The 27,557-nt window shown below is 50.7% G+C and overlaps 1 protein-coding gene across 1 annotated transcript; it reads left to right on the top strand.

Annotated features, from left to right (window-relative positions):
- Positions 1 to 253: 253 nt before the first annotated feature.
- On the top strand, positions 254 to 27,327 carry PXDC1 (PX domain containing 1). The gene is made up of 5 exons (XM_037045333.1): positions 254 to 968; positions 12,165 to 12,256; positions 13,021 to 13,138; positions 21,818 to 21,929; positions 26,097 to 27,327. The coding sequence occupies exons 1-5, from the start codon at positions 713 to 715 to the stop codon at positions 26,212 to 26,214; spliced, it is 696 nt and encodes a 231-aa protein (XP_036901228.1). The 5' UTR covers positions 254 to 712; the 3' UTR covers positions 26,215 to 27,327.
- The last annotated feature ends 230 nt before the right edge of the window (positions 27,328 to 27,557 follow it).

Below are 27,557 nucleotides of genomic sequence, written 5' to 3'. Positions count from 1 at the left end.
GTCGCGAGTTCGGAGTGTGCCCCAAAGCCTCCTCGTGCGCCCCACCCAGACTTCGGCCCCTGCCCGACCACAGTGAAGCCCCAGCCTTGACCTGGGCGAGGTGAGGCGCGCTGACCCCGGCCCAGAGCGCGCCCGAGGACCCAGAAGAGGCAAGAAAAAAAGTCTCCGGGAACCCTGGAGCGTCGGCCCGCCAAGCCCTCCCTTCCCTGTTTCCCGTCCAGTCACTGGCCTTGGGGGGGAGGAAGCGGAGGGGGCGGTCCGGGTCTGGGCCTGGGGCGCAGAGGCGGGGCCCAGCGCTCTGGTTTCGGCCCCGATCCCGCCCGCCGGGGCACACGCGGCCCCAACCGTGCGGGCTCCGGCGTAGGCGGCGCGGGACTGTGGCCGCGGGCCCGGCCGCCTCCTCCCCGGGAGTCCCGCGGCACGCCCTCTCACCCGGAGGCGGAGGAAAGCGGACCTGCCGCGGCCCCGACGTCGACGACCGCGCCGCCCGCAGCCTTATAAAGCTGCCGCTCCCCCGCCCCGAGCGACTCCAGCCGCGCCGTCTGGGTCTTGAGCGCCGGGCCGGGGCGGCCCTGAGACCGACTTCCGACGGACCCGGATCCCGGACAGACCCCTGCCGACTGCTGGCACACACCGGCCCGGACGCGCCCCCTGCTGGCGGGCAGCAGGGGCCGAGGGCGCCCCGGCGGCCGGGGCATGCGTGGCCCGCGTTATGGCCTCGGCGGTGTTTGAGGGCACCTCGCTCGTGAACATGTTCGTGCGCGGCTGCTGGGTGAACGGCATTCGCAGGCTCATCGTCAGTCGGCGCGGCGACGAGGAGGAGTTCTTCGAGATTCGCACGGAGTGGTCGGACCGAAGCGTGCTCTACCTGCACCGCAGCTTCGCCGACCTGGGCCGCTTGTGGCAGCGGCTCCGGGACGCCTTCCCGGAGGACCGGCCGGAGCTGGCGCGCGCGCCGCTGCGCCAAGGTGCGGGGGCCGCGGGTTCCGGGGTGGGGCCGGGTACGCCTCGGATGGGGTCCTAGGGAGAGACTCGGTTGCTAGATTGTTTTAAAGTGCATGAAACGGAGAGGGGAAGGCAAAAGGGGAGTTACTTAAACCGAGATTGCGGCTCTCCCCTTGATCCCCGGCACGGGGTAGGGGACACTTGGACCCTCCGCTCCCAGTTGAAGGGCGTCCAGGGCTTCAGTGGTAAGAGGATAAGGAGCCAGCCCATGGAACCCCGAGGCTTTCCCGGCCGAGGTCCCCAGGGCATGTGCTCTGACAGTCACTTAGGACGAGTCATTGACTAGCACCAGTGCGGCGGCCAGTGTAGGGGTGGCCCGCACTCTTCTCAGTCTAAGCGCCCTGCTCCGGACTAGTAATCGCCTCCCTCCGCACTTTCAGAAGGACGGGATTCGACCCCTGCGGCGTCCTGACGGCGGCCGGAGGGGGCTGGGGAAACGTTTGGGAAGAGTTAAGGACAGTGGCTAGCTGGGGGTCGCGTCGTGTCTGGCAGCTGCCCCTCTGAGTCGTCCTTTGGGAGGGGCTGCGCCTCGACGTTTTCGCTGACAGAGGAGCTTGAGTGCGAATTGCCACGCAGCCTTCTGTCACTGCTTGGGAGGGGCAGCTCTACGGGCAGCTGCAGAGGAAAGCTCGGGTCCCCACCCCGAGGGTGGGTCCACATTCGGATTTGGTTAACTGCAAGGGCCTCCTCCCTCGCCTTGTGACTGGTCTTGGCTCTTGGGGACTCGAGCTTTCAGAAAACTGCTGTGGCTTCCCATTTCCTACTGCCTGGCTGACGCCCATCCCACAGGCTGCCTTTTGGAAGCCAGGCAGAGGAGGTTGAAAGAGGGGAGGAAGGGCCGAAGAGACTCCAGTTGATACGGGAAGGATTGCAGAGGGCGGAATAAAGGGCCAGAAAAGTCTGTAGGGCTTCTGAGCAGCCGCATCTTTTACCCACACTGGGTGACCACCTGCATCTGGGTGACACCCAGGAGCCTTCCTTTCTGCCGTCCTCTAAGGGGAGACCTGATGTCACTTTGGAGGCATTTACTGAAGCTGAGCGTGGCCTTGGAGAAGTCTCCTTAGCTGCTGGTCAGCCCGACGCCTTAAGATAACCTCTGCTTACCCCTGGTGATGGCCCCCCACCCCAGAGTGTGAATTACACGGACCATTAGCTCAGCTCCCATGACACATCCTCTGGCAGACACATCGTTTTTGGAAGGCTCCCAGAGCCAGCAAGTTTGGAGGCCCTGAGTGAGACAGCTCGCTGTTCAGTTTTCTCTGCTGTCCGGATTCTCACATTTATAGCCATTCTAGAGATAGTTCAGTGTTATTTTAAACATGGCAGCAGTTTTCCTTGGATTTGCTATTTGGTTTTTGCTCTTTTAATTTTTAAAAATCTTTTCTGGAGAACATGTTTACATTGCTCTTTGAGAGAAAAAGGGAGAGAGACATGGATGTGAGAAACATTGATTGGTTGCCTCTCATACACACTCAACCTGGGATCGAACCTACAACCTAGGTAGGTACCCTTACTGTGGATTGAACTTGTGATCTTTTGGTGTACAGGGATGACCATCCAACTAACTGAGCAACCCAGCCAGGGCTAAAGGACTTTATAACAGCCCAAGAGAGAACTGGTTGGATTCCTGTAGGAGCTGGCTCAACACTCCTTGGGACCAGGGTACAGGTGACCTTAATTCTCCATTTAGTCCTTGATTCTCTGCAAGTTGCTCGTTCACCAAGCACCACCTAAGTTTTACTGTATAATCCTAAGCAAAGTCCTTCTCCTTTGTCAGATCTTTTTAAGTCCAGATAAGTGATTTTTAAAGTGAAACGCATCACAATAATGTAAAAAAAGAGTCCACCTCATTTCCATGTGCCAGGTGTCATCCTAGGTGCTAGGGACACAATAGTGAACAACAGACACACACACACACACACACACACTCACTCCCTGCCCTCATGATTCTTATGGGGTTGGGAGAAATCTAGTAACAAGCAAAATAAGTAAAAAGTATGTTAGATAGTGATAAATGTTCAGGAAAAATAAAGTAAGCAAGGAAAGGAACTACCCGTAGTGGGAGCATTGAGGGTAGAGTGGTCTGGAAGGTCCCAAAGGAAGTGATCTTTGGAGACCTGAAGGAAGGGAGCGAGCCAGACCACATCGCTGCCTGGGGAAGAAAGCATTCCAGACAGAGGCAAGAGCGAGTACAAAGGACCTGAGGTCTGCAGTTGCCTGGTGACTCTGAGTGGTGAGGAGGCCATTGTGGCCGGAGTGGAGAGTGTAGTAGGAGTTGATTAGGGAGGCACAGAGTGGGCAAATCGCACTCAGATTTGGACTCTAGGGCTTGGAGCAGAGGAGTGGCTTGATCTGTCACCGCACTCCAGCTGTCGTGCTGGGGAAGACTCCAGAAGGAAGCCCAGCAAGAGTTTCGGGGACACTGTGCCAGGTGTCACAGAGCAGGTGTGAGAAGTGGTCAAGCACTGATACACGTGTCTGAAGGGAGATGCACAGCATTTACTGAGAGACCGAATGTGGGGTGGAAGGGAGTGTTGGGCCAAGAGCAAAGCTTTCAGCTGGAGAAGTGGAGTTGCCATTCACTGAGACAGGAAGCCCGCAGGAGGAGCTGGTGAAGGGCCTGGCTTTGAGTGCCGCATTTCAGCATTTTCTCCAGATAAGGCCCCTCATTGAGAACCTGTGTGGTACTAGTGCACATCTGTGTTCACCTTTATCACTGAATATATTAATCTACCTGCGCATTGTAGACTGTCTATTATTAGATTTGAGACCCAAGGGGTGCCGGAACTGGCATCCAGGGTATCATCAGGAAGGTGTGGACACAGACACACCCACCAGCCTCAAACAACCCTGACAGTGGAGGGAGCTGTGTGTTCTGCTCCCAGGGCCTGAGCCTGGCCCCTTATTCTCATGTGGGCAGAGAGGAGAGGAGCTCTGTGCTATCCCAGAACCAGCTAGGAAACACCATCTGATGGCGGGGTGGCGGTGGGTGGGTGGAGGGGACCAACTGCAGAGTCACTGAGTTGACCTGCTGTGTGGCTGAAGAAAGTGCACAGTCCACATGGGTCTGGACAGCAGGTCAGGTCCACAAAGGCCATCTCTGCCCAGCCTGGTGGGTGCTTGGGTGAGCCAGCCCCTCACCTGTGATACAACCCCCACCCCAGGCATAGCTTCACCTCAGGGTATCCTGCCCTTCCTAATGGACAGTTTTCACTTCTCAGGGGGATTTGAGGCATCGTTTCTGAATCACAGGCCAGTTCTGAATCTCTTCATGTGTAGTGCTCTCCCAGGCCCCCAGCTTGCTCTGCCACCCCAATCCGGTGCTGGGACTGCCCGCCTCCTTGGAGCCTGTTCTTTCTTCTCCTCCTGTTTCATCTTTCCCAGACCTGCACCCTGCTGCCACCCAGACTTCGTTCTGATTTCCATTCCTTTCTTTGTAAGTGGCCACATGCCTGAGTTGGGTTCAGGGTCCAGGAATCTCATCCCATCAGATCTCCTTGTGCTGTGGGCACCAGGTGACCGGAGCTAGCCTTTCAGCTAGAGGAGGAGCCGGCCAGGAACACAAGTAGGTGGTTCAGTAGCTGGTGCTTTCGGTTGTGGTGCTTCCCACCAAATTTCAAAGGGGAAACTTGGTTCCGCCTCTGGATCAGGCAGCACCCTGAACCCACTGTAGCATCCTGGCTGCCCTCAGGATGGGCCAAAGGGACACAGCTCCCCTTCCCTTTTTGAAAGAAGGCTAGGCCTCCCATTTCTCTGCTGTCTCTTTTTAAAAACACTTTGTTAAAAGGTGGAAGATGTTTTTGCATCGGAGACAGTCAACAGCAGGGAGAGCAGGTGCCAGAGCACTGCTCCTGGCAGTGCCCTCGCCAGGTGTGGCCCTCCATCCTCCTGTCCTGGGGAGGCAGGGATGGTGGTAGCCCCTGCCCAGGCTGAAGAGAGTGCCCACAAAGGGTTCCCCTCCATCATCTTAGCGGGGCCCCTACAGACCAGGCCTGTGGCTTTACTGGGGCAGAGACTAGAATTTGGTGCTTCTTGTGGGTCAGACCCAGGGACTGTGCTCCAGGGGGTAGTTTTGTGAGGGGCAGATTACTGTGGAAAACTGGGGGCTGGTGTGTGTATTACCACCAGAAACAGACTTGCCGGGTGGACAGTGTTCTGGTGGCCAGAGCCTGCGTGAGAGGCCATGGCTGCCCTTTGTTACCACGGGCAAACCCTGTCATGTGGTGTCTTGCTGGTCTCAGCCTCCCTACCCCTGCCCTAGCCACCCAGGCCTCCTCAGGGCGTTTGCACTTCCAGATCCCACAGCCTCTTCTCCTTTCCCTTCCTCAGCTCCTTCCTTCACACCTCTTAACCTGAGAGGGTGGCTTCCTTACTCTGAGTCTTCCTGGCCTCCCAGGGGACACCCCACTCCCTGTGGCCAGTGTTCACCTCATATCCCTCCTCCTGGCTAGCATGAAAGCACTGGGGAGGCAAGGCCCTTGCCCGGCTTGTTGGCCACGTCAGCTCCCACACTTGCTAAGTTAAGTTGCCTGGCAAAAAGCAGGAGGGCAGGCAGTACTTTGGGGTGAGTGAATGATCGGTGCTTCCTGCTGTGAGATCCTGGATGGTTTAGGGTGGTATTCCCTAAACACCTTTGATATTTTAAGGCAGACTGGCTCAGTGAGTGGCTTCTTAAACATGTTTAGTGAGGGAGTTCTGCTTATAGTGGGAGGATAATGAAGAGGCCTGGAGAAGGGAGGCTTAAGGGGGACACACAGTACAGATCAGCACTTCTAAGTCAAACACATTTCCTCACATGATAAAATAACATTCACACGGGGGAGCATCCCGTAGCTATTGCAAGGAGCAGAGGAAGGCAGACTGTCTCATCTCACCCCCTTCCTGGGTCCTGAGAAAGTGTTATTTTTGTCTCTACCTCTTCTGTCTCCTCCTGCCTCTGTCTCTGCCCCTGCTTCTCATTCTTGGAAAGGTGCAGAGAACTTAACCTGGAGCCGCATTCCCAACTCCCACGGTCAGGTGCGAGCATCACTGAGCAAGGGCGGCCCGGCAGCGGAGGGTGAACCAGCTGGGCACCACCTGTGCGTAGCAGGTGGGAGCGTGAGGGGTAGAGGTCGAGTGCAGTGGCCGCAGGTTCCAGGGATGCTTAAGTGTGCGAGGCATACGGCTACTCTTTATGTCCTCAAGCTCGTCATTTCTTAGTCTCCGATTCTTGAATGTTACCTATTTAAAGAGCAGGTACACTTAGGAAGTAAGCCTAGAAAGTTCTCCTAGAAAATCTAAAGTATTTTCCCCTAACATTTGTATTATGCTCAGCCTGTAAAGAATATATGAGTGCATCCCGTAAGCTCTCAAGAAGACCCCGTGTCCCTTGTCTCTTCCACACGATCTGCTTCTCCGTACAGTGTGTTGATGGACACATATGTGACATGGAAAAGGAAATCTGTAAATGTAATTTATTACCTGACCTGACTTGAAAGTTCACTTGAAAGTTCATGGAAAATTGTCCTAGGGCTCTGTTGTGAGGGTCTCCTCTTAAGAGACTTCTGTTCTTTGGGTAATGGACACTTCTTCATTTGACTTGGAAAGGACCGTCTTCCTCCCCAACTAAGCCAAGAAGCCTCCCGTCTTTTCTCCCAGAATCACAGCAGCAGAGGTACCCAGGTTAGGTTCGGGTCTCCCAAGTCTGCCCTCGGAGGAAGCCTGGGGACAGTTCCCTGAGGTGTTCAGTGCCTCCACTTCCTGAAAAAATGGGACCTCGGACCAGGTTTCTAAGATTAGGAAACTGATTTATTTATGTTTGCTGTCACTGATAGGTTTTTGTGCTGAAGTCAGCATGTTCAGTTCCAGTTCCTCCCAGAATAAATCAGGTGTATGTGTTTGCATAAAGTAGCTAATTGAGAAACTGATAGAAGCACATCTGTGTTCTCCATTTCCAAGGCTACGCTAGTTTAGAGGGAAAAGGCACCCTACCCTGGGTGCTGTGGGCTGATTTTAGTCCTCAAATGAATGTGAAATGGGCACACTGAAATGGATGTATAATTGTGTTATCGATCTTTTGGTTTCAAATTTTTAATTGGGGCTAAGTCTGGATAAAATTTTCACATCACAAATTGTGTAGAGTGAAATCTTAAACATTGAGGTTATATTAATGATTATGTTTTTATCAGAAATCAGAAAAATATCTGGGGGCTGTGAAATCTACTGAGTCAACTTCCTAATAGAAGAATTTTGATGTGGCTGATAGTGGATGGTCCCTTCCTACCCTCCTCACTGGATTAAATCTCATGGCTTTCACAGAGTGCTATCACCCCCTGCTGGCCAGTTCTGCAGTGGCAGCCTCCTCACCAAGTGGTGTTCCAGTTTTTCTGTTCAACTGCAAATTCGCAACAAATTTGCTGCCTGCAGCGTTTATTATTATGATCTCGGATAGTAAAACTGAGTCAGGCAAGATCCCCATAAAATTCTCATTTTATCCCTAATGTTTGGAGTGTAAAACCCAAAATTTTAGATAATCCTAAATTATTGTGTTTAAGTACATTAAAAAAAAACATTTATTTACTTTTAGACAGGTGGGATGGGAAGGAAAAAGAGGGAGAGAAACATCAATGTGTGGTTGCCTCTTGCACGTCCCACATTGGGGAACCTGGTCCGAAACCCAGGCATGTGCCCTGACTGGGAATTCAACAGTTGACCCTTTGGTTCATAGGCTGGTACTCAGTCCACTGAGCCACACCAGCTAGGCTTAAGCACATATTTTAAAATAAGGTTTAAAACTTTTATTGTAAACAATTGGTATTTGAAAAAGCTGTGTCAGCGGCTAAAAAATCAAAGCTTTCGGGTCACCGAGGACTGGTAGCTCAGCTAGAAAGCAACCCACTCCCATACGTATAATCAGTTTGTCTGGGGCAGCAGTACCTCAGGGACTCAGTTTCTGTCATCGGTCCCTGAAAAATGATGCAGTATCCCACCTGTGGGTTGTGCTCACAGCCTCACCTCGCAGTGCTCTGTCATTTTAGAATTTGTCATGGTTTTGGGGTATCACCAGCAAGTCTCTATGGTTTCCCCAGCTGTGACGTTGAGGAACCTGAAGGAAGGAACCCCCGTGAGTAGGGAACAATTAGGAATTTAAAAGTGAAGATACATATTGTTTCTAAACCGTGGTTCCAGAGAGCAGTTTGGCGTTTGTTTATATTTAAAAAAAATATTTCCTCACACATTTAACATACCCACCATTTGACAGGAAACACTTAAAACAATCGAAGTAGGGTGATTTTCAGGGCCCAGAGGGAGGGAGAGTGGATGTTGGAGGTGTTTTTGTTTTCTTAATCCTCACCATAGGACATGCGTATTGGTTCTAGAGAGAGGGGAAGGTGTGGGGGCGAGGCTAGGGGAGAAACATCCATTGATTGCCGCTTGCTTGTCCCTGTCCCGGGATCCAGCCTGCAGCCTTTTGGTTCACCTGGTGACGCTCTAACCAGTTGAGCCCCCTGGCCAGGGTGTGTTGGAGTTTTAAGAGGGTGAGGCTGTTAGAAGCTGCTAGAGAAGTGGGGAGTCCTTCATGGCCCCTGTCTGGGTTGGGGGCTGTGCTGGGGCAAGGCAGCCTCTGCGGGGCAGCCCTGCGGTCCCTGGTCCCTGCCTCTCAGTGACGCTGTCCTGGCTGTGGTGGTGATGCCGGTGTAGCGTCCCTCGCCCCTGGCCTGCTGCTGTTAGGTGGGTTCCAGTGAGTTCAGTTGAATCCATCACTTCATGAATCGTCTCCATCAGCTGAGGCCCCTCCAGGGGAGAGTCCAGGGCCCCTGTCAGTCATGTGGGCGGGACTCCTTGGAGAAAGGGGGCAGCACCTTCAGAAAACCAGTCTACATCTCCAGCTTGACTGTCACTTGGGAAGCCAGGACAGGGCAGTAAAGGATAAAAATCAGTGCTCCAACCAAAAGCCCAGGATTTTAAAAAATGACCAACTGTCATTTGTGTTCTTGCAGAGAGGGAGTCCAGTGACTTCCTCTCCCCGTTTATACTGCCTCAGCTTCCTTTGTTTTGAAGCGTGTTTCTGTTCCCAAGGAGGGCCATTTGGCTTCCTTCGGAAACAGAAGGACAGGTGAAAGGAAGCAGTGTGGTTCTGCAGGCTGCCACATACAAGATCAAACCAGGGTGGCCGGTGACTGTGTTCACTTAGTGCCATCTTGCCCTCCTCGGGCTGCTGTCTTGTGAGACCACGGACCTGGGACCTGCTGGCTGGTTGGTTCTGGCTGGAGTCCGGCTGAATGTGATGTGGATAAGTGTGAGCTATGTTACTACCTTGCAAGCAGGAAGGAGCACACACCGGGAGATAATACTTGACTTCTGTGTTCTCTTAAGCAACTTTATTCAGTCAGCAGCCAGCCAGCAAACATTGAATCCCCTGCATGTGTCCAACTCTGAGCTGATTGCTGATAAAAGTGAGATGAACCAAAGGCATCTCCTACCTGCCCTCAGGTTCTCACGAGGGACTTGGGGGGACCCATAGGTGAAGAAGCAGGTACAGTGCAGAGTGGTGAACTCTGCAGAGGTCAGAAGAGAGTTCCCTGGGAGCACAGAGGTAGACCAAGTCGCCAGCCTCTGATGTGGGGAAGGCTTTACAGAGCAGAGGGCATGTGCCCATCTTGTAAGAGACTGGTGAGATTTTCTCATTCATGAGCCTGGAAGTGGGGAAGGTTGGCAGGAACTGTTCTCCTAGCACCAGGCAGTGCTGCAGGTGGGGAGGCGTTGTGTTTGGGTAGCATAGGCCTGTTCTTTGGGGGTGGTGTGAGGGTGTGGGGGACACGTGGGGCACAGGACCCCTAAGGTGGTCTGGGGTCAGATCAGGGAGGGCCTGTGCACGGAGTTAAAGCACTGATACTGTCTCCAGGGGCCTGACCATGTACTCCTTGCCTTTCACCAGTTCATTCTGGACAGTGGGTCACCAAGAAGATAGGGTTGCCAGATAAAATACAGTTAAGGTTGAACTTCAAATAAACAATGAATAATTTTTTAGTAGATGTCTATCCAAACTATTGCATTATTCATTTTTATGAGCAATTCATATTTAAATAGGTGCCCTGTGTTTTATTCACTAAATCTGGCCAAAGAAGATCAGAATAAAGCAGAATGTATTTATCTGGCAGAATCTTACGCTTAACCTAGCATAGGTTGAATGTTAATTAAAGGTGTCAAAATTATACTGTTCAAGCAAAGATACAAGAATTGTAAACCTCTGTATTGATGTGAGATTGTTAAGTTACGCTTTACAGCATAGAAGATGGATGTAAATATGCCGTGTGCACGCACCAGACAAGGGGCCGATCTCCCCACAGGGGTAGCTACAGAACAAGAACACGTGCCGTACTACACGTGAGGGACTTGAGACGGGTGGTCCAGCTGTAGTAGAAGTTGAAGTGCAGTAAGAGTTTGGCTCATCTGAGAATAATGAAGCACTTTGTGGGGATGATTTACATAACTGTCCTGTTTAAAAACAACTTTGTAGAGGACTTTGGCCCTCTTTCCCTCTGTGCACTTCTCTGTAGCAAGCAGAAGATCAAAGCTCAATTGGTGCAAAGCGTGTGTGCACGTGTGTGTGTGTGTCTGTGTGTGTGTATTTGAAATTCTGTTCTGAGGAATTCAGGGCCTGGAGAGCAAGCGTCCTGAGAATCTGGCATTTTCTTCCTTCTCCCTGTCTCCCTCAGCGTGCAGGGTGGTGTGGTGGAATCAGGCAACCTGGGGAGGAGGGGTGCTAGATGGCCCAGTCCTTTTCTCTGGCCACAGCAGGGCATCGTGCTGGGGTGTGTGCACGGCTGTTTGGATTGAGGCCTGAAGCTTCCCAGTGGTCGAGCTGTGACCCACCCTCCCACCCCTGGGACCTCTGCTCCCTGGACATCTGCCAGCTGGCCCCCTGGGCCCCTGTGGCTGAAGAGTGTGGGTGGGTCAAGCAGGGACATCTGAACCCAGGGTGGCCTGGCTTTAGGAAGTCGAGAGAGTGATTCCTGGCCTTGATCGGAGCTGGCGTTGTGAAGGATCCCCTAGGGTAGCCCGGGTTATCAGAAATGCCCTCACCCTATGTCTGGGGTTGCTTCTGGTTTCCAGGGACCATATATTGTGGGCCTCTTAATTTCAGTATGTGGTTTAGGAAATTAACTTTATTACTTGTGTAGACTCAGTCAGTGAGTTGCCTAAAAAGCAAACAACCCTTTCTTCTATTAAAAACAATAAACCAGAACTTCTTCTAAAGGGCTCTGATTCAGTAAGTGACAGCAATTCTGAGATTTCCACCTGTGTGGTTTGGTCAGGGCTCACATGGGTGGTTGTCCCAGATCAAAGGAAGTACGCGAAAGAGGCAGGTTTCCTTAGGAAAGGAAGCCGATGGGCAGACCAGTGACGGGAAGGTTTGTGTTCCTCACGGCTCACGGGGAGTCGGGAACATGCCCTCAACCCCGTGCTGCAGCCACAGCATCTCGAGAACAGTGTGCCACCCTTTCTGACAGCCACGCAGGACTTCGGTAACTGTAATGAGGGTAAAGACTCGGGTTCCTGGAAAGTGCTGTGAGTCATGCCCTGCTGGCTTCCTCTGGGTAGACATCTGATTTTTTTCCTTCCAAACCCAGCATTTAAATGACTTGTCTAAATATGGGCTCTAATTAGATGGGCCTGTGGCCAGCAGAGCGAGTCCCTTCTTCCACAGTGTCCTTGGGAGTGGGTGTGTCCTGGACAAGCTCCTCTGGCTGCAGCCACCGCACTGGTGGCCGCTGAGTGGTCCCAGGCTGAGCTCTGGCAGAGTCCAGGCGATTTATGGGGCTGGCCCAGGCTGTCCTGCTCAGAGGGGTCTTGGATGGTTGGTCTGTGGCTTGTTCCTGCCTACCCCACTCCTTTACCGTCCCCGGCCTGCCGGACTTCTCCTTTCAGGCGGGCAGTGTCACCCGCACACATACATCGTTCACTAGTCTCTGAAACTTAGCCTGAGGTTTAGAACAGGGCTTTCGGGGTGGCTGTATATACACGAATGAGGCTGAGCAGATACACCCAGAGGCCTTCCACGCACAGTAATACCGGGGTAGCATCCTCATCAGGGGATGCCTGTTGTCTGTATTTAATTTAGGAGCACATTTCCTGGTCTGTTTTTCTGATTTTAGGCGTGTTTGTCTCAATTGTAGGACTGGTTGCCATAAAGGATGCCCACGATATCGAGACCAGGCTCAATGAGGTGGAGAAGTTGCTGAAGGCCATCATAAGCATGCCGTGTAAAGTAAGTGCAGCAGGTCCGTGCTGGGCGGGAGGTGGGCACATCGGCCAGCTCTCAAACACCTGGCCTGCTTGCTTCCTAGGCTGCGTGCCCCTTCCTGAAGTATCTGGCTGTAGGGAGATGGGTGGATATAACCAGGGGAAAGAGAGACTCCTATAAGCTCCAGTGGCTTTATTGTTTTTCTCCCTGGGAAAGTGGGAGATGGGCCAAGGGGGTGTTGAGTAGGAGGGGATGTGGCCCCTCCACTACGGTGGCTTTGCTTTCTTGCCTCTGTGCAGAAGCCCACGGGTTTTGGCTGGGTATATTTGAGAAGAGGGAGTGTGGGAGCCCAAGGGGGTGTTAGCATCAACAGCGGCAGGTAGCCTTAAGTGAAGTTTGCGGGCTTTGCATGAGGCGGCGATGAAGAACCTGGACTAGAGTGAGGCCCCCGGACTGGAGTCAGGCAGACCACCTAACTCTTGTAAGCTTTTGTCTCCTCTGGGGAGAGGCCACACTCATGCTCATCGTTTTTTACAAAGGGGAGGGAGATACAGTGTGACTGGGGCCTGTGTGGAGAGCTGAGGGAACCAGCCGTTGTTTCCATTGCCCGGTGCTACCTGGCCCTGGGGCCCACCACGAGGAGCCACGAGGAAGTGAAAAGTCCAGTGACTGCCGCCTCCTCCGTGTGGTCAGTCCTGTGGGCTATCTGAACAACTCAGCAGCATTAGCGTCGGGCTGGGCCACCTTGCAGAGGATTAATTTTTAGTGATTAACCTATTTCTGCCCAGTATTCTAGGTCAGAAGTTGTGCTCACCTTCTTTGAAAGATCTCCTCTGGATCAGGTGTTAAAAAATGACAATATACATAAAATTCAACCCAGCTTTCAAAGTCCAGTGAAAATATCAGGTAAGAGCTACAGGGAAGGCCTGGGGAAATGCTGTTGTGGCTTTCTGGAAGTGTTTTCCGGGCGTGGCCTGTGTGGTGGGGCACGCCTCCCACACCTGGACCCCGGAAAGGCATCTGACAGGATGCTGGTGGCAGCAGTGGGCAGCTGTGACCCGGCCTTTGTGAAACAGTGTGCTCCCTGACCTGGAGTTCACACTCTTCCTACTTCCTAAGGGAGGTGCTTGGTGTATAAACTGGAACTGACCTAAGAAGTAGTGCAGTGATGAAAACATTACCAAGGCATTTTTGAAGCAAACTTCTGGAATTGGTCATCTAGCCTGCTTAAGTAAGATGGTTCAAATAATGTAGCATTGAATTTGCTCTTAGTTTTACAGCGGCCATAGCCAAAGGGGGGCACACAGTTTAAGTATCATTAGCATTGATAAATTAACTAAAAAATTAACTAAAGAGGCAAGGTTAGCAGCAGTAAGAGCAAATTGTCACGGCTGGCCAGGTCATGTACGAGGTCGGGTAGAAGGGAAGGGAAAGCCTCAACTTCACCCTTTTGGTAGTTTTCTAAGGTCTGGGTAGCACAGGTCACTAGAACACTGTTATTTTTTTGCAGCACTGTTTTGGTGAAGGCTGCTGAGGGGCATTCTGTAGGGAAAAGAGCTCTATCCTGGGGGGTCTCAGATACTGGGCTTCCCCAGGCAGTAGGCAGTCAGCTTGTTTTGGATTAAGAGGTAGCATTTGAGAGCTGCCTTGGAGGAGTTTGCCAGGTAGAGAGGAAGGGAAGGCAGTCAGTTGTAGGAGGAAATGCAGCTCAGCTAAACATGAGAGCCTATGGGATATCTTGATCTGTAGGAAGGAGAGAGGAGGGATTCTTCGTCCTGCATTCCATCAGTGAATGGAGGAGGAAGGAGAGAAGAGCAGGAATGGAGGCAGGACTCGGAATGGAGTTGCCTGAGGAAGAGTCAGCATATGAGAGTGGAGAAGAGCCCAGAGCTGGATCCTGAGAAGAAATTGGTGGTCATGGTGATGGGGAGGAAGAGGAGGACAAGGTGGGATGATGTCGTGGAAGAGTGTCCTTTTGAGCTCAATGCCACAGCAGGAAGGAGAGTCCTACTTGTGTGCTGGGTGAGGTGGACAGGTTAGGCAATTCTGGGAACCCAGACTGGAAAAGGCATTTCTAGATATGACTGTGTGTGAGCAGGATGGGTTTTAAGCCTGGCTTTGCATCTTTGCTACTTTTGATATCTACCTATGGTAGCGTCCTGTGTTTTCTTGGAAGAGCAAGGAAGCTCAGGAGCCCTCCTTAGCTGGCACCATGAGTGTCTGGACCCTTCTTTGTAGTGGAGTGAAAACAGTTGTTTATCCTAGTGGGTGTCTGTGGACTCTAGTCTTGTGGTCTCAGCGAAGGCTCCAGGACCCCAGTTATCAGCTCTTTGGGGTTTTGCATGCTGTCACCAGGAGCGGGGGCAAGCTTCTGTCTCTCCTCAGTACCCAGTGGAAGAGTCCTGGCACTGGTATCTCTGTTTTGCTTGCTTTCTTTCTGTTTTGAGCAAACAGGAGAGCATAGGGCAGCACAATTTTTTCAGGGCCCGTGGGGGTGGCAGGAGCCAGACTGTGGCTTCAGGTTGGCCCCCGGAGTGTGAGGAGGGCAGGCTGGGGCTGTTCGGAGTGCGTCTGCTTAGGCGACCCAATCAAGGGTTCCTGGAGTGCAACTCCTGGAACATTCCCGGTCCTCTGCCTTAGCGTCCTGTCTCACTGGTGACGTGGGTAAATGCACAGCTACGTTTACCCTACAGACCTGAGCGTGCTGAGAAGAAGTTTAACAGGGATAGCTGTGGAGTTCCGTGCTGAGCTATTCTCCGTGTCTTTGTGTGAGGACTGAAGATAGCAGTTTTAGCTTGTACCATACATGAGCCTCAGTGAGGCCTTGCATACATGACTAGGGACACAGTGTCGGGGTCCAGGAAGGCAGGGGTGGTGACCTCCGTGTGCCATCCAGGAACCCCGGTCATCTGGGGCAGCATGGTTTGCCCAGGGGACATAGCAGTGGGCGGAAGTAACCACTGTGTTTAGGCTCTGCACAGAACACTCTGTAGCGGATGGAGCTGCCTAACAATGGAGTTTGAAATATCCCCCAAAGCCTCAAGCTGGGGGGCCTGTCCAAGGAATCTGTGCACGAGGTGGCAGGCTGGGGGTGTACCTCTCAAGGGTTCCAGAGCTAAGAGGCTCTGACTGCAAGGGGTTTCCTCCTCTTCCTCTGTCCGAGTCTATTGGGCACCAAGTCTGGGGATTGCCCCTTTGAAGCTACCCAGCCCTCACTTCTTTGCTCCTGGACTAGCCAGCCCTCTTTCTGAGCAAGTCTTCCCGACAAGTTAGCACGTGGGTGTGCAGGTGTGAGAGGGTGCTCCCGCGGATGGAAGATGCACTCTCATTACTCATTGCATGAAGTAATCGGTATACTAAGACAATGAACTGTGGTAAATTCAAAAACACTTTTCAGTGAAACTGGTATTTGCAGTAACACTGACATCCCTTTGAAGAACTAGTATGTACACGGGCAACCTGTGCCCTTCGGCCTGGGTCCCATGTTTCAGGTGTTGCTGAATTTGGGGATCCCCAGGCCCTGAGCCTCAGACCTGGCACCCCCTGAGAACATCCACATGTCTCTGTCAGCCTCACCCTTTCCCTAGTATAGACCCAGAAAGGTCCTGACGTGGTCATCACAGAACTCTTGATTCCTGGGCTCATTAATTTTCCCAAAACCTTACTCTCACAAATAAAACCCAAGTCTCCTAGTCATTCTAGACATGTCAGAGTCTGGCTGACTCTACCTTTTTGATTTTGTCACAGAATCCTGCACTGCAGACCCCCAGCCTCTTCTGGGCTGGGCTTTGTGCTGTGGCTTCCCCTCCACCGTCACCCCTATGCTGTGAAATTGCCTTCATTTGTGAAAACACCCTGGCTTGCTGCCACTCACTCAACTCCTCCTCCTCCACTCAGCACAGACATCTTAATACTTCCTCTTGCTCTTCTCATAGACTTTTAGGGAGGAAGTGCATGGGGATGGGTACTGGCCTCCCTGGCTGTCAGGGACTACTCTTCACACTCTGACTTGGGAGTATCTAACTTCTGCATACACAGCCCCCTAATGTTCAGACTGCAGTGGCTAGGGACTCCACTAGGTGGCGCCAGGCGCTCATGGTGTGAGAAATGATCCTCATCCTGGGTCCTTGGCAAGGACAGTCAGGAAATACTGTGGACTATCTGGTGATGCTTTGGGTTAATGCAGTCTTAAACATTCTTCATCCCATGTTAATCTAAGTGCTTATCAAATCTAGGAATAAAAGATATATACGAATTAATGAGCTGAAGGACTGATGGCATATAGAGCCTATGAAAACATTGCTGCAGTTGAAAAAGAAGAAAAATCACTACTAGGCAAACACTGAAACAGTAATTATTGCAGGAAAGGTCCATTGGTAGATGCTAAGATTAGTGGACAAAAGTTTCAGGAGAAATAGAAGTTGCAGAGTCTCAATGGATCTCCCCAAAAGATATTTCTTAACTACCAAGAGAAAGATGGTAACCTTACTTTGTAGAAACTGGCAGACACCTCCTTACCCAGGCGATCCAGACCCACATCCCAGGGGTAAGACCAGCTGACATCACGTAACCCCTGATGCGATGCCCTGGGGAGAATGCTCTGTCCTTCTGCAGGATGGCTGCCCAGGACGCGCCACGTCAGTTGAGCTCATCAAAATATCTCACAAGTTGAGGGAAAGTCCTCTTCAAAAGTGTCCCAGTCGTGAGAGAGGAGAATAGACTGATGAACTGTCAGAATTCTTAGGATACTGTGGCACAACAACGTAATGCACCAAGGGGTCCTAGGTGGGGTCTGGAACAAAAAAAGGGGGGATATTAGTGAAAAAGCTGGTGAGGGAGATGTTTAGTTAACAGTATTGTGCAGTGTTAATTTTCTGCATTTGATAATTGTGCCATAGTTACCTAAAATGTTAACATTAGGACTTGGTGAGAAATAAGTGAGAACTCTGCACTATTTTTACAATGTTTTTGTAGTTCTAAAATTAGCTCAAAATGTAAAGAAAAAAAGAAATAGCAAAGCAGGACTCTACTTAATATGAAAAAATATGAATGCAGAAATGTAGCTTGAAAATGAGCTATTTCATGTGGAAATATGAATACAGGAATGTAGCTTGAAAATGAGGANGCAGTGTTAATTTTCTGCATTTGATAATTGTGCCATAGTTACCTAAAATGTTAACATTAGGACTTGGTGAGAGATAAGTGAGAACTCTGCACTATTTTTACAATGTTTTTGTAGTTCTAAAATTAGCTCAAAATGTAAAGAAAAAAAAAGAAATAGCAAAGCAGGACTCTACTTAATATGAAAAAATATGAATGCAGAAATGTAGCTTGAAAATGAGCTATTTCATGTGGAAATATGAATACAGGAATGTAGCTTGAAAATGAGGAATCAGTCATGTATGTGATTAAAGTAAATTGGCTAGTAATTCTCTCCTTTTTTTTTTACTGTAGGTACTGATTTCTAAGAAATTTACATTTTAAGTATGTTTGAAGATAGAGTCAAATGCTATAACATTTTTTGCAATTATAACATTGCTTTGCTTCTTTTTAAAAAAAGATTATTTTTAGAGAGAGGGGAAGGAAGGGGGGAAGAGAAGGAGAAAAACAACAATGTGTGATTGCCTCTCACACACCTCTTACTGGGGATAGGGCCCACAATCCAGGCATGTGCCTTGACGGGGAATTGAACCAGCAACCCTTTGGTTGCTAGGGCAGCACTCAGTCCACTGAGCCACACCAGTCAGGGTGTTTTGGTTCTTTTTATTTGCATGACACAACAGATATGAAGACATTAGCAACAATGGCAGTAATAACTACAATTTATCAAGCCTTGGGCACTGCACTTACTAGGTTCTTTACAAATCCCATCTTCTTTAATCTGCATCTGATGCCTTTAGAGATGGAACTCTCGTTCCCATTTTATAGATGGAGAAACTGAGGAAGAAAGAGCCTGCTCCCCAGGGATAAGTAGCAGAACTGGATTTTTCTCAAGGGCCCAGATGGCCTTGCAAGCCATTAAACCACATTTCTTTGCACAAAGGACTAGCTTAGACAACTAAGGAATATTGACTACACACCTGCTCTCAGGAGCTGGTAAAGACTCCATTTTCTAGAGCTTTAAATTTCACATTTAAGAAAGATTAGAAAGTTCCCATACAAGGCATCTCTTCATAACGTTTAGCGATGTTTTGAAGCACTGCCATTTATTTTCACTTGTAAGGTTCTCCCCCAGAAATCCCCTTGACAAGGGGATGGGAGAAAGGTGCCAGGGCTGTCTGCCAGCTGTACTGATGTGACTCTGAGGTTTTGTATAGTCCCCAAGATGGATGGATTTGAGTCAGACTTAAAGCAGTTAAAGAAAGTGTGTGTGTGTGTGTGTGTGTGTGTGTGTATTTTATTGCTTACATTAGTGCTCCCATACATTTAAAATTAAAAGGTGAGAGAATCTTTCTTGTTAAGGTTTAGCCATCTTCAGAATCATTGAGGCTTTGGTAAACATCTTTTTGCACCTTTTTGCACCTGGAAATATAATTGACCCTAGAAGTCCCATGCACTGACTTTCTGTTGGTTTTTGGTGCTCCTTCTCAGGACTTGCAGCCTTTGGGTGTTTATTCTTGAGCACACTGGAGCCCTGGTGGGCTCCGCCTGGAAGGCAGGGCTGGGAAGGGCATGCTGTGTGGATGTCACTGAGGGCAGGACTGACTACGTTGGTGCTGCAGAAAATCAGTGAAACTTGATCTGCCACTTCTCCAGAAAGCCCAGTGGAAATTTTAGCAGTGAATTACTTTGAAAATCTTATTGATAAATAGTCATTTAAGATCATAGAGCTCAGGGACTCCTGGCCAAGATGGAGGCCTAGGTAGACACACTGTGCCTTCTTGCACAACCAAAAGAAGGACAACAGCAACTTATAAACAAAAAACAACCAGAATTGACAGAAAATCAAACTGTATGGAAGTCTGACAACCAAGGAGTTAAAGAAGACACAGTCATCCAGACCGGTAGGAGGGGCGGAGATGGGCATCCAGGCAGAGAGGACTCATGGCAAGGAGGTGGCTGGAGGGCCGAGGCTGGCAAGGTGGCGGCTGTTGGACCCAGTGAGGCAGCAGATTGTGGAGTGGGGCGCACAAGGCTGTAGCTGGCTGGCAAGGCAGCAGCAGGCAGACCCAGCAAGGCAGCGGATTGCAGACTGGGTGGTCCCATATTCACACACAGATAAACCGGGAGAAACAACTGGGGAGCAGGATGGACTGCGCAACCCAGGGCTCCAGCATGGATAAATAAAGCCTCAAACCACTGATTGAAAACACCTGTAGGGGCTGAGGCAGCGGGAGAAACCCCCAGCCTCACAGGAGAGTTCATTGGAGAGACCAACAGGGTCCTAGAATGTACACAAACCCACCCATGTAGGAATCAGCACCAGAAGGGCCCATTTTGCTTGTAAGAAGTGGGGGAAGTGACTGAAATCTAGCAGAGAGCAGAGCAAGCAGCATTCTTCCCTCTCAGACCCCTTCCCTACATACAGCAACGTGGGTTACCCCGCCTAGGTGAATACCTGAGGCTCCCCCCGTCACTACATAACAGGCATGTCAAAACAAAAAAATTGCCCAAACAAAGGAACAGATCAAAGCTCCAGGAAAAATACAACCAAGTGATGAAGAGATAGCCAACCTATCAGATGCACAGTTCAAAACACTGCTAATCAGGATGCTCACAGAATTGGTTGAATTTGCTTACAAATTAGATGAACAAATGAAGGCTACGCTAAGTGAAATGAAGGAAAATGTACAGGGAACCAATAGTGATAGGAAGGAAACTGGATCTCAAATCAATGGTTTGGACCAGAAGGAAGAAACATCCAACCAGAAAAGAATGAAGAAACAATTCAAAAAAATGAAAGAGAGGATTAGGAACATCCAGGACATCTTTAAACATTCCAAATTATAGGGGTACTAGAAGGAGAAGAGGAAGAGCAGCAAGTGGAAAACTTATTTGAACAAATAATAAAGGAGAACTTCCCCAATCTGGCAAAGGAAATAGACTTCCAGGAAGTCCAGGAAGCTCAGAGAGTCCCAAAGAAGTTGGACCGAAGAAGGAACACACCAAGGCACATCATAATTACATTACTCAAGATTAAAGATAAGGAGAGAATCCTAGAAGCAGCAAGAGATAAGGGCACAGTCACCTACAAAGGAGTCCCCATCAGACTGTCAGCTGATTTCTCAAAAGAGACCTTACAGGCAAGAAGGGGCTGGAAAGAAGTATTCCAAGTCATGAAATCCAAAGACCTACATCCAAGATTGTTTTACCCAGCAAAGCTTTCATTTAGAATGGAAGGACAGATCAAGTGCTTCTCAGATAAGGTCAAGTTCAAGGAGTTCATCATCATCAAGCTCTTATTATATGAAATGCTAAAGGGACTTATATAAAAAAGATGAAAAATATGAACAGTGAAAGGACAGCAAACACAATCATTAACAAGTACACCTAAAAGAAAAACAAAAGCAAACTAAGCCAACCACTAGGACAGGAACAGAACCACAGAAATGGAGATCACATGGAAGGTTATGAATCGGAGTGGGAGGAAGAGAAGTGGGGAAAAGGTACAGAGAATAAGTAGCATAGATGGTAGGTAGAAAACAGAGGGAGGGCAAGAATAGTACGGGAAATGTAGAAGCCAAGAACTTATAAGTATGACACATGTACATGAACTAAAGTGGGGGGAATGTGGGTGGGAGGGGTTGTGCAGGGTGGAGGGGAGTGAGGGGAGGGGAATGGGACAACTATTAATAGCATCATCAATAGCATATATATTTTTAAAAAGACCACAGAGCTTGTTGCTGGGCTGAGCTGCAGGGTCCAAGCTCCTAGCTTGTGCCCGTTTAGGTGCTGCACCCTCAGACATCCCATTCCCACACCTTCCAGCACTGGACAGCCAGAATCATGTCCTCAAAGTGCTAACACCATTGCCAGCATAGACATGAAGATGTTTCTTTTTGGTGGCCTCTTTAAATTATCGCACTTTCGTGCTTGTTGATAAGAAAAAAGTCAATTTTTATACAGAATTAGGTAAAGTAAAAAGTGAAGTTGCCCATTTGGTTTATAATGCATGCCTGTCTCCTTCAATGGTCAGGGCAGCCCAGGGCAGTCAGTGATGGTGTTATCCTGCCTCAGACACAGGTGAGAGCTTAGAAACCTGCACCCGTGGTGGCGTGCCATGGGCCTGGACTCAGACCCAGACTGACAGATGGGAGCCCAGTGCTCTTTCCTCTCCAGCTTTCAATGGTTGGGGAAGGGTGTGTGGGGAGAGAGCTCAGACAACCAGAGCCTCTTCCTGGGGAGAGGGGGCCTCTCGGCTTGCATAGATCAACTCAGCCAGTGTGGCTCCTGTGAAGCCTGGTGTCAGCCCCCAAATCTGTGTGGCAGAACTCTAGAATGGACTCTAGAACGCACCTTCTTGTAGTGTGGAGGAGATGGGGCAGTGGGTGGAGGGAGAGGTCTAGAGATTGGTGTAAGCCCCAGACTCCAGAACTTCAAAACCTTACCCCTCCTGAATGTTTCTTTTACTGTTTTCATTTTCAGAAATCATGAGGTCAAATGGGTTTTGTTTAGCCAATACGGAAACTATCGTTATTGACCACAGTGTACCAAACGGAAAAGAGCAGCACCTGGGTGTGGACCCCGCAGAGCATCTGTGAGTATGCCGACTGAGTGTAGTTTGCACGTGGGATCCTGGGGCTGCTGGCCCGAACCAGGGGCGGGGCTCATTGCCATCCAGAGCTCTGTGGGCCGTAACTCTGTGTGGCCAGAAATAGCAGCCCTTCTTCTTGTAGTTAGACATTTATTTAAAGAGTTTGCCTTTTCTAGAGGGCAGTGAGACCTTGGTTCATAAGGCTTGTGGGAACAAATTCCTTTGCCCTGGTGGCTGGCTGTAATAGGCCGTCAAGGAGAAGTGGCCAGGCTTCAGGGATGGACTGTGCCGGGCCCTCAGTAGGTCCAGGGGCCACAAGCCTCCTTGATCATAAGGCCTGGTCTCCTAGGGTGGGGAGAAGTGTCACCTCCATGTGGGCCTCACATTGCAGGGTTAGAAATTCTCTAGACTCCCAGGAGGCCTGCTCTGAAGGGGGAGAGGATGTGTCTGATATCTGAGTGAAGGTGGGACAGCCAGAAACACCACTTCTCCATCCTTCCGTTCTCTTCTAACAGAATGTTGACCACTCGTGCTGTAGGAAGCCCCACACCTGGGGTCCCCTCAAAGCACAGCTGCCTTCATCTTTGCTGTGATGCCGGCCATCTTTTTGGGAATTACTGGGCAGGGGCTTGAGGGCACATCCTACTTCGGCTTCTGTTGGCTGTCAAGGCCAACCCCAGGGCTCTTCTGGTGTGCGAATGTCAGGAAGTCACTTATCCTCTCCTGGCTTCTGTTAATCTTTGAATTTGGACCATTGAATTATGGTCTCACAGTGTCCGTTGAGAAGACCTCAAGTAATGAGTATGAGATGCCTGGCTTCGGAGCCCACGGATGCCAGACTTAGTGACTCTGGGTGTGCAGACTCCCTAAGGCACATGAGAAGCACATCCCGGGGTGGAGGGATGTCTCAGCATCCCAGGTCCCCGCTCATCCCCTCAACTGAAAATAAATATGGGCCAGGGCAGGCCCACATGTCGAGACACACATCTGGGCCAGTGGACTGCAGGACAAAGTGTGACCCCAGCATGTGTCACCTCTGCAGGCCCCCGGCTCTGTGACCGAGCCCCATGGAACGCAGTCTAGCCAGCAGCTCCGACTTTCTTAGTTACTCACATATCTCTTGGGTAGATGGCACAAGAACCATTCACAGTGATGTCATGAAGCGCTAGTGTAAGAGGGTTGGCCTTCCTCTGAAATACCATTGTCCCTTTGCATGCTCTGCCGTGGCACACACAGGGCATTGCACCTGCTGTGTGTGTATATGGATAGCATATTAGTTCATGGCCTGTGGGTCATAATGCAGGGCTGGCACCCTGGGGTACAAGACTGATGTGTACTAAATGAGTGTTGGAAAGGAGAGGTCCTCTAACTTCATGGGAGGAGTGTCTGGCGAGGGCTTGNTGAAGCGCTAGTGTAAGAGGGTTGGCTGGCGAGGCCAAGGCGTTGGCCTTCCTCTGAAATACCATTGTCCCTTTGCATGCTCTGCCATGGCACACACAGGGCATTGCACCTGCTGTGTGTGTATATGGATAGCATATTAGTTCATGGCCTGTGGGTCATAATGCAGGGCTGGCACCCTGGGGTACAAGACTGATGTGTACTAAATGAGTGTTGGAAAGGAGAGGTCCTCTAACTTCATGGGAGGAGTGTCTGGCGAGGGCTTGTGGTGGGGGTGGCCCTCTCTCATCACTAGTTGCTGCAGGGTCCTTGCTCTGGCTCCACAACATTCCTTGGGTAACCTTTTCCATCTCAAGAGGCCTTGGGAGTCCTGCCCCCTGGCATGAGGCCAAATGTCAGAAGTTAGGTCCAACTGTAAAGAGTTTCGCAAAGGAGAAATACACAGAAAGCAGGGATAGTTCATGATTCTCCCAGCTAGCCCAGAGCTTTGCATGGATGGTGTTGACTCGGCCATCATATGTGGCCACCTGCTCAGGACATCTGGCTGGCAGGGAGAGAAAGCAAAGGAAATCCTTTGTGATCCCAGGAAAGCTTACAGCCTAATGAGAAAATGTCTGCCTCCAGTTAGAAGGGCTTCCTGCCTCAGGCTTGCCAGGTGTTTCTCTAGGTGCCTGACCTAGGGCAGTCTAGTCGAGCTCATGATCTGCTGCTGTCTCTCTCTTGGGAGCAGTCTGTTTTCACACTTCACGGGGCTGTCAGGCAGGTGATGTGTGGTGATTCTGCAAGGTCAGGAGGACACAGAGGTGACATTTCAGTGACTAGAGGCTTTTCCACCTGGCTGCTGCCACTGTCCTCAGTAGTATGTGAGGTGGGACTTGGGGGGTGGGGTGGCTGTTTTGCCCCGAGGCTGTGAATTCAGTGGTGTCTGACCTGCTTGCTAGGAGTGTGCCCTGGAGCCAAGTAGTCTTCCCCCCGTGTCCCTGGAGAGCGCAGGTACTAGCATCCAGGACCGGAGACCCCCTGCAGTCAGAGGATGAGTGGGTGTGTCTCATGGGGATGTGAGTCATCCTCTACCTGGTGACCATCCTGGTTGGCTGGAGGGGTTTCCAGGCTCCCAGGAAATTCACCGCTGAGGAGACCCTCACTCTGTTAGCACAGGTTAGGAGCAGAGGCATTTGCCAGGCCTGGTGAGGACCAAGGTCCCTCATTTTCCTGAGCATCCCAGCTTCCCCTTTCATTCTCGATCCTCAGGTCCATCTGACCTGAGAGCAGGAGGTGTAACCATGGGATAGGAAGCTGTCTGGGCAGGGCTGAATCTTGGCCATCACTGTGGCCCTCTCAGTTTCCTGGCTTGAGCCTTTTCCTGCATCCAAGAGTCTCCTTTTGGTTTCAGTCCAGTGCTGTTTTGAGGGAAGAAATGTACCATCCTATAATAAAGCTGGAGAGACAGCCTTGTCACCCTGAGACACGCTGCCCCATGGGCTGCATGGTGTTTCCTGTCACAGCTCCACCTCCTTTTCCGCAGCCTGTGCTCCCAGGGCAAGACTCGGGGAGACCCAGATGGGCTCCAGTCTGTCCTGGAATCTCTCCACACCCCTCACTGTGCAGTTAAAGGAAAACCCAGACCCGCAGCCACTTCTGTACCCTACTTTTATCAGCTTGGACTTGGAGGAAGCATGCCTCTTTCGGGGCCTGTGTTTGAAGCTAGTGGGATTCTGCACTGTGTCCTCTTGATGCGAGGCAAGCCCACATCTCTGCACCCCCATGCAAGTGCCCCAGCCAGTGTCGCCAAGTCAGAAACTCCTCACAGTGCCATTTGGTCGGTTCATGCCCTTCCTGGTCTCTTCAGGTGTAGCTGAGCTCATATAAGAGTCTGCTAGTAGTGAGGCCGTCAAGCAGCGGGAAATGACACACAACACGCTGTGCGCTGCACCCAAAGGCCTCTTCCTGCTTTCAGTGAGAGCCAAGCGGAAGGAGCTGCCTGTACACGTCCACTGGGCCCTGGATCCTTAGCTGAGGAAGATGGAAAAGCATAAGGAGCATCTCATCCCCCTTCCTGGGGAGCATGTGCTTCATGCCCTTCTTTCTCTGTTACTCATCCTTTAAAATTTGGAGTCTGTTTTCTTTCTAGTTTGGGGGCCACATCTGGGTGAGATGGGCAGCTAACCCAGACACGGGAACCCCACCCACCCACTGACCTCCGTGCCCTCACCCAGCACCTCCCTGGGTTCCTCTTGCCTCCCGTGTGACCTGACCCAAGGATATTGTTAGGTGGTGAGTCTGTGACCACGGTGGCATTTCTCAAATTTGCTGTGGTCCACATGGCTCAACCCACGGCAAGCTCCTATTCCCAAAGACAGGCCCTGCCTGCCCTGTTCACTGCTGTGTCCTCAGAGCTTGACACAGAGCAGTCCCTAGACAGAGAAAAACCATCACTCCATGAATGAATGAATGAATGAATGAATGGCTTAATAACTACTGGGTAAAGAATGTAGACAGCAGTCTCTAAGGCAGTATGAACTAAAGCTGTGACAGTCTTTACATTAGGGTCCATTTCACCTCATTAGTAACCGTGGTTCTTTCCACACTTGCTCAGCAAACATTGAAAAGGCCACCCCCACCAGTCATAGAGCATCATGGAAAGCCCTCCGTACTGTTTGAGTCAATCCCTAAGTGCCCTCATTCCAACGACCCTCTGTTCTTTCTACATTTCAGTGGAGGTTGGGGTGAGTATGCCAGCCTCAGCCCTCACCTATGTCCTTCCCATTTCAGGTTTGAGAACGGCAGTGAGTTTACCTCAGAGGTGGAGGATGGTGATGACCCAGCAGCGTATGACACCAATCTGTCCTATTACCACCTGGTTCCCTTTGAGACGGACATTTTGGACTGAGCCTCCAGGGGGTCCCTTCATCTCCAGCCCTCAACTGCTGGTTCTGCTGCTGTTCACTGCTCCGGCTCCGGCTCCCGGCCTGGTCTCTGTGGTGCCAGTGTTGACTGAGCGTGGCTCTGCTGCCATGCTCCACTCAGCAGCCTGCCTCCGTGGGGCCTGGTGTTCTGAGAGTGGATCAGTGGGATTTTTCTGGGGCTAGGGCCAACCTCAAGTTTCCCACAACAGGTGTCAGTTCTCAGGAGTCCACGAAGCCAGCTGCTGTGGACAGGTCTTCTCTTTCCACTGCACACTGCTGGCCTGTTTCTGCCTTCCTGGGACTCACTCCCCACAGTGTTTTGAGGAGCCACAAGTGCCTGCAGGATGTCACAGTGCAAAGGCAGAACACACAGGGTCTTGCTGGGTTATTACTCTCCTCTGACGGCTTCCTGGAAAGGAGCCTTCTTCTAGGTACAGTGGCTCAGGGCCAGCCGGACCCCCCTCACTCCCCACCATATGGGACTTTACAAGTGCACAAAACAACCCATGTGAGATTTTGTTGAGTCACCAAGTTCTTGATGACATACACAGGGAATGTTAAGTAATCAGCGTTTTCCTGGGAACTAGAATGTGTGACTTTTGTTTCTATTTTTCATCTTTTATCTGGTGATGGTTTTGTGTCAGCCAGAGGGGGTATGAATTGTGAATGGGAACAGGGACAGGAGAAATCGCTGACCGTCAGGTGCTTCTGTAAGCCGACGCAGAGTCACAGTTCCCCCATGGAGGAAAAGAACCCCCACCCGGCCTGCCAGCATCTCTTCAGGGTAGCAGTGCTTTAGCTGCTCTGGGCTTCAGAGGTTCCCCTCTCCCGCCGGTTCCCCAGCTCTCAGTGATGGAATTGCCATATTAACGTGAAAGGATGGTGGTGAGAGGAAAGCCACTCACTCAGTTTACCTGTCACCCTTTGCCCTCAGGGAGGGGCTGGGCTCTGTGGGCTTCTCTCCTTTAAGTCCTCACCGTATCTACTAAGGACCAACATTTGCTAATGTAAATAATATAAATTATTGAGAATCCTAATTCTTTTACACAGGCTGTTTTTAATCTATTTTAATTAAATAAAATTTATTACTCTCCTTTTATAGATGTAAGGTGTTTGTGTATAAAGGTGTGCCTCTTTTTATTCCCTGCCAGGAGGGGGCAGAAACCAAACCCTACCCCTCAGGCTGGCCCTGAGCATGCTCCTCTCATTATTATTGAGGAGTATGTTTTATTCTTAGCATAGGGAATAATCCACCCAAAATGAAAAGTGAATGAACGGTGTTTTTTAAGAGTTTCCCCCTTCTCCACGTTGCTCTTTGGCAACCCTT

The sequence above is a fragment of the Sturnira hondurensis genome, unplaced genomic scaffold, assembly GCF_014824575.4.
Source record: "Sturnira hondurensis isolate 20B ecotype Veracruz unplaced genomic scaffold, ASM1482457v3 Scaffold0004271, whole genome shotgun sequence".
NCBI lineage: Eukaryota > Metazoa > Chordata > Mammalia > Chiroptera > Phyllostomidae > Sturnira > Sturnira hondurensis.
Note: the sequence above shows the minus strand (reverse complement) of the source record. Positions and strands in the feature narration are given on the sequence as shown.